A 7,636-nucleotide genomic window follows, 5' to 3' on the forward strand; every position below is an offset into this window, starting at 1 on the left:
AAAAAAAAAAAAAGAATGAAATATTTAAGAAACAAGGGTACACAGAAAGAACAAAATTGGGCTGGCAAGATGGTTCAGCAGGTAAAAGCACTGACTGCTCTTCCAAAGGTCCTGAGTTCGAATCCCAGCAACCACATAGTGGCTGACAACCTCTTCTGGTGTGTCCGAAGTCAGCTACAGTGTACTTATGTATTGAGCGAGCAGAGTTGACCAGAACGAGTGGGGCTGACTGGAGCAAGCAGAAGTCCTAAAATCCAATTCCCAACAACCACATGAAGGCTCACAACCATCTGTACAGCTACAGTGTGCTCACATACATACATACATACATACATACATCTTTAAAAGAGAAAGAGAGAGAGAAGAGAAGAGAAGAGAAGAGAAGAGAAGAGAAGAGAAGAGAAGAGAAGAGAAGAGAAGAGCAAACAAAATTTGATCTAGGCAGCCTAGAGATTGAGGCTAATGTTGCCACTTGCTGTGTGTGTGTGTGTGTGTGTGTGTGTGTGTGTGTGTGTGTAGGATGTTATTTAAGTTTTCAAACTTTTTAAGTCTTTCAACTCTAAACCTGCTAAGCCTGAGAGCTGGCAAGATGGCCGAGTGGGTGATGGTGCTTGCCACCAGCCCAAAGACCTGAGTTCACATGCACACGCATACTCACCCACCTAAGTATATACATACTCACTCACACACAAAAATAAATAAATGAATAAATGTAATAAAGGAATTTTTTTTTAAATGAAAGGACTGGGCTGCCAAGATGGCCCAGGAGGTAAAGGTGTATGCTACCAAGGCAAGCCTAATGATCAGAATTTCATCCTAGAGGAGATGAGGGAGGGAGAGAGAACTGACTCCTGTGAGTTGTTCTCTGACCTCCACATGTGCACCATGCATATAAACTCATACCATAGCTGCACACAGATATAAAACAAACAGATAAATGCAATAGAAATTTAAATTATAGGGTTAAGTTATAATCCAAACACTGGAGAGGCTGAGGAAGGAGGCTAAGAGGTCCAGGCTAGCCTGGGCTACACAGTGAGACTATGCCTAAATAATTAAAAATAAAGCCAGCGAAATGGCTCGGTGTTAGGTAAGGGCACTTGCTGTTTAGGAAGTTTAGGAGGCACTTTTGCTAGAGGAAGTGTATCACTGGGGGAGGGCTTTGAAAATATATAGCCTTGCAGTATTTCCAGTTTGCTCTGCTCCGCGCTTGCAATTGAAGATGTGATCTCTCAGGTTCCTGTTCTGTCTGTCTGCTGACATGACTCCCTTGGTATAATGGACTCTTCCTCTGGAAACAGAAACTCAAAATAAACTCTTTCTTCTATAAGTTCCTTTCAGTCAGTGTTCTATCACAGCAAAACCAAAAAATAATTAATACAAATGTGATAATTTGAAAAAATCATTTAGAAAAATAAATAAAAATTAAGCCAGAATGGTAGAACACACCTTTAATGCTAACACTCTGGGGCTGGAGAGATAGATGGCTCAGCGGTTAAGAGCACTGACTGCTCTTCCAAAGGTCCTGAGTGCAATTCCCAGCAGCTACATGGTGGCTCACAACCACCTGTAACAGGATCTGATGCCCTCTTCTGGAGTGTCTGAAGACAGTGACAGTGTACTCACATATATAATATAAATAAATCTTTAAAAAAACTTCCTAGCACTCTAAAAGAAGAGAAAGGAGAATCTTTGTGAGTTCTAGGCCAACCTGGTCTACATAGTGAGCTCAGGATAGGCAGGACAAAATACATAGAGAAATCCTGTCTCAAATAAATGGATGGATGGATGGATGAGATTTATGATGATGTCCCTCAATGTCATCATTTTTATATGTATAAATACACATGCTTATGTAAGTGCATGTGTGTGTGTGTGTGTGTGTGTGTACACCTGTACTATTAATAAAGTAGGTATGCTTTTAAAGTTCAAGGACCATTAGAAAACAAAGAATGAGAGTAAAATTGAATGTGTGTGAGCAGGTGGGGGGCCTCTGACCCTATACATCTTTCTCTGCAGTTAGGCCATTTACACAGCCTCATAATACCTGAATTAACCAAGTAAGCCTTTAAACCCTTACAATGGAACATTAAAATTCAATGTGGCTATAATCTCTTCCTTACAAAACATGGACCCAAAGAGTTTAGCCTCAAGTATGTTAAAAAGGTGTGTGTGTGCGCGCGCGCGTGCACGTGTGAAATGTATTATATTCACCATCTACCTCATCCACATGATCATACTTTAAAAAGACAAAAGAGGAAAAAATAAAAGAAACTCACAGTCCTATTGTAACACACTGTACCCCTTCTGAATGCAACACTTAGCTCAGGCTCACTACCCTGACAAATAAGGAAAGCACTTTATGAAGCCAATTTAATTGGGAGGTGACAGAAAACATACAGCCATTTTCTTTAGCCTTATCATTGAATTGGCTTCAGTTCCAATCTCTGGCAAATCCCACTCAACAGAAGAAATTAACCAGGTCAGCAGAACAGGTGCTACGCTGTGTCTGTCAAGGGCCTGGCATCACCACAATTACTTGCACACAATGAAGCAGTAATCTTTACAGATCATCTCTTCCAAGCAGCATATTGGGGGGGTGGGGGAGCTGAAGGGAGATGGGGGAGGAAAGGGGCAGTGAGCAGAAGAGGGCTAAGAAGCAATGGGAAAAGGCAAGAAAAGAAAATGAATGTGCAGCTGCCTTGCAGCTCAGCAGATGTCAGGACGTGATGTACGAGGCTAGGATAAGCTGTCGTAGCCTGCTGCCAAGGAGTGGTAAGTGATTAAAGCTTGCACAGTTCTAAGCACCATATTTAGAATCTGTGGGGTTTCAAGACTTGCACCCGTGCCTCGCTGTGCCGCCAGATGTTGGCAACTGGTCCAGTTCCTACTGAGTGTGCAAGGATGGTAGCAGTTGGTACAGAAGCAAAGCAATCTGGAATGCTTCCGGAGACGCTGTACATTAACAAGTGTCACCCATCATTCACCTTTACAGAAGGCTGAAACAACTCCAATTTGCTGCCACTTCCCTCCTGGGAAACAGCCAAGATAAAGTTGTGCCTGGCAGCCCCATTTGTTTCACTCAGGTGTTTCAGCTGCCTTACTGACCTCTATTTAGTTTAAGTTTTAATTTAGATTAACCTCGGCACCCCAATTAACCAGCAAGGGGAAAAGCTAAGATGTGACTAGTCATAACTCTGAAATCAGAATTTATTGAAGTTAAAATTATTAATTGGGATAAAGGACCAATCAAGTAATGATATTTCTTAAACAGGCCTTCAGAATCAAAATAAATAAATAAAAAATAAAAAGAGAAGACAAAGAAATAAGGAAGGAAATATGTTCAAGGCTCCATGGTCTTGCCAGTGCAATCGGCTGCTCTGCAGCATTTTTAGCTTAACCTTCTTCAGTCTCTTTAACTCACAATGCACTTTTATTCCAACGAACACTTCAATTAATGAGGACTACAACATTTTTGATTGTCTCCCATGATCTCACACAATTAGACAGCATTAATATCCTGTGTCAAGTACATCCTTAGACCCTCCAGAACATTCCCTGTCCTTCAGACAAATGGGTTTAAGAAGAGGAGAAAAAGAAAAGAATCAAGACCCCTGACTAGAGCAGCCGAGGCCAATACTCTCTCCTCCACCCTTAATATACTTGTCACACTTATTTATGGCAATAATTGTATCAAATATTAAAAAATGGTGGGTCTGGAGAGACGGCTCAGCAGGGTAAAATCATTTGCTGCTTTTGCAGTAGACTGGGGTTTGACTCCCAGCACCCACATCAGACAGTTCACAACCACCTGTAACTCCAGGCCCGTGGATCCAACATCCTCTTCTGAACATGGGTACTGCATTCACACTGTCGGTGTACACACACACAGACACACACACACACAGACACACACACACAAATAACATTTTAAATAGAAATTTTAAAATGAGTCTCTTTCCATGGCAAATCAGAGGCATACCCAACACAGACAGACCACCTATTCTTGTTTTACCATAATTTTCCTCAGAGGTTTCTTCAGTACTTTTAAATCTTTTCTGACTAAATCTTCAACAAGCTGTTGCAAATTCTCTGGCATTTACTAACTAAAAATTCAAGAGTAATGTCTTATCTTGATCTTATTTTAACCAAAAACAGTGACACCAGTAAGCAGCATCCTCAACTCTCCATTGGGCATGAAAGCACATTTCATTAAAACAACTTACAAGAGATTCAGGAAGCCGGGTGGTGGTGGCGCACGCCTTTAATCCCAGCACTTGGGAAGCAGAGGCAGGTGGATTTCTGAGTTCGAGGCCAGCCTGGTCTACAGGGTGATCAACGACAGGGCTAAGAACAGGTGGCACTCAGCACAGGAGAAGTCAAAGCAAAGAACTGCAAATTCGAGGCGAACCTAGGTAAGACAGTGAGATGCTATCTCAAGAACGCCAAAACATACAGTTACAACAATGAGAAAACAAAACCTTGAGGACTGGATCACAGATCAACCTTTACTGGTGATCACATTAAACTATTAGAAAGATGAGAAACCCAACAGTAGCTTATATTTTTAATGCACAACTAAACTGACTTAAATACACATCAAAAAATTACATTTAAGGTGCTGGAGAGGTGGCTCAGTGGTTAACAGCATTTACTGTTCTGCAAAGACCAAGGGATAAGTTCCCAGTGCCCACATGGAGGGTTGCAATCATCCCTCACTCCAGTTCCAAAGGACCTAACAGTCTCTCCTGGCCTCCTCCGGCACAAAGCACGTTCATGGTACACAGACATACAAATGGGAAAATAAAAATAACTTAATCTTTTTTTTTTTTTTAAGTAAATCACATTAGAAAGACTGAGTTACGTTATAGAAACAGAAATGCAACTCAAGAACTCTCGGATCTCAACTATTACCTAGCCAGCATGTACAAGGCTCGGGGTCTGACGGCTAGTACCTGGAGTGGGACAAGAAAGGTCAGGCTGAATAACCAATGTGGCAGGTAGTGCACACCCGTTGTACAAGCACTCGAGAGACAGAGAGGCAGCACTGCCAGTTTGAAGCTGCCTTGGACTAGTACACAGTGAGACGATCACTCAAAACTGAAAACAAAAATAATAACACCCAGCAGCAGCAAAGAGTCAACACCTGACTAAAAGAAACTTAAACTGTTTTACAGATAATTTAGACCAGAACAGCATTCACAAAATAGCTAAGCTGTTTTCACCTCAACAGAAAAATACGAAGCCAAAGAAAACCTACGATTCAGAATGACACCACTGAAGTCTTAACTCCTTAACTCCTCCCTTTTACCCAGAGAATTCAAGCAGTGGTTTTAAAATGCAAAAACCTGGCTTGTTGTAAAACAAAGGAAGGACCTGTAAAATCCATACCTGGTGGTAAAAGTCATCATCATCAAATATCTCCTCATCCAAGTCCTTCAGGTGAGCATTGGCGGGGACCTGAGGAAGGATCTCCTATGTCAACAGGAAGGAAGAGGGTGAGAAGGTGTGCATCCCAGCAAGTCTGTCCAGTCAACCTAGCTACTCTAACAACTATGCGAAAGGTCAACACACTTTTTCCTTAAGATAGAAAGAACTCTTAAAATTTACTTATTTCTTCATTTACTTGTTTGTTTGTTTCAGGACAAAGTTTCTCTTTGTATCCCTGGCTGTCCTAGAACTCCTTCTATAGAACCTGAATGCTATAGTGAGATCAAGTGTCCAAAAAAAAAAAAAAAAAAAAAGGTATGAAAGGGTCGGGCGTGATAGCGCACAAGTTTAATCCCAGCACTTGGGAGGCAGAGACAGGCAGATTTCTGAGTTCGAGGCCAGCCTGGTCTACAAAGTGAGTTCCAGGACAGCCAGGGCTATACAGAGAAATCATGTCTTGAAAAACCAAAAAAAAAAAAAAAAAAAAAAAGAGTATGAAAGGAGGGAAAAATAGTAACAGGTGGTTGACGGAATAAAGCAGAATAAAGGAGCATAGATTATCATGACAATGTTTAAGCTCACTTTTACCAAAATCCACACAAAAATATTTCACCTCTGAGATTGGTAATACCCAGGACTGAGAAAAGAGCCAGAGGGACTGGAAATTAATGTGAGTCCTTTTAGGAGGTAATTTGGCAATATCAATCAGTATTTAATGTATTTTTTTAACTTTTAAAAATTCATCCATATATTCACACAAACAAATAGAAATATTTAGAAATGTTTCCTATAATTTGTTTCTAACTGGAGACAATAGAAACATCAAGTTTGACTTAATTATAGCTTACAGTCATTCAATAGAATTTTTTTTTTCAGTTTGTTGTTTTCCAGACAGGATTTCTCTGTGTAGCCCTGGCTGTCCTAGAATTTGCTCTGTAGACTGTCCTGGAACTCAAGATATCTGTCTACCACTGCCTCCCACCACCAGAGCCCAGCATACAATGGAATTCTTTATAGATAGAAAAATAAGGTAGATTTTCATGCTGAAGTATCTAGAATATAGGATATTTAATTTTTTAATATTTGAAAATATAATGGGACTTTACATATTTATGTAGATGCACATTTATCTATTTGATTTAATTTTACAAAATGACCCCCTGAAGTGCTATAAGCAGTAAATGGCTGCTGATGGCACGAGAGCAATATTCTTCAATACTAAGTTCTCCTTGCTCAGGCAAATAATCTATCCATGCTTATAGAGGAAGTCCTAATTAACAGCAGTGGGCCACAAACAAACAGAAAAGACATGAAGGTAAGAGGAGATTGTCTGGGAAGAAGATGGAGTTTGGTGGAGTGGGAAGGGGATAAAGAGGATAATGGGGGAGCTGGAGAGATGGTTCAGTGGTTAAGAGCACTGACTGCTCTTCCAGAGGTCCTGAGTTCAATTCCCAGCAACCAGCAACCACGTGGTGGCTCACAACCATCTGTAGTGAGATCTGATACCCTGTTCTGGTATGTCTGAAGACAGCTACAGTGTACTTATATATAATAAATAAATAAATCTAAAAAAGAAAGAAAAGAGAGGATAATGGGAGAGAGTATTATTGGAGTACATACCAAGTGGGGTGTGTGTGTGTGATGAAACTGTGAAAACAGCTTTTTAAAGATTTATAAAGGGGCTAGAGTCTCTCAGGGCTTGGTGGGCATTGCTCTTCTAAAGGACTGGATTTCAATTCCCAGCACACAAATCAGGTTGTTAAGAGCATACCTATAACTCCAGCTCCAGAGGACCCAGTGCCTCTGGCCTGCATTCACATGCACAGACCCACATGTGTGTGTGCACACACACATTATTAAAAATAAAATATTTAAAAATAATTTTAAAAGAAAAAGAATCACATTTAGATATGTTACATATGTGTCATATTCATAAAAATTGTAGCAACAATATAAGGATTAGAATTTTCAGAGTAGAAAAAAATTTACACTTCATTTTAAAATCTTATAAAGTTAAAAAGTATTAAGTATATATATGACATATATGTGTGTGTATAATTAAAAAATAAAAATATGTTTACTTGAAAGGGGAAAAGTTTCAAAGGGCTTTAGATATGACTTCTAGGAGAGGGAAAATTAGCCTCTCCAGGGATGAGCTCCCTTACTGCTTATTCACTATGAGGTAGACAGCCCTGAAACCACACCC

General features: G+C 40.2%; 1 protein-coding gene across 2 annotated transcripts in view; it reads right to left on the reverse strand.

Annotated features, from left to right (window-relative positions):
- Nucleotides 1-7,636, reverse strand: part of Aatf (apoptosis antagonizing transcription factor) — an 88,537-nt gene that overhangs the window by 39,122 nt on the left and 41,779 nt on the right. For both annotated transcript variants that reach the window (XM_021213020.2, XM_029546681.1), the window contains exon 9: nt 5,392-5,475. In XM_021213020.2, the coding sequence (XP_021068679.1) occupies nt 5,392-5,475 (84 nt within the window). The remainder of the gene's footprint in view (nt 1-5,391; nt 5,476-7,636) is intronic.

This window comes from Mus pahari, chromosome 14 (assembly GCF_900095145.1).
Source record: "Mus pahari chromosome 14, PAHARI_EIJ_v1.1, whole genome shotgun sequence".
NCBI classification, from domain to species: Eukaryota; Metazoa; Chordata; class Mammalia; order Rodentia; family Muridae; genus Mus; species Mus pahari.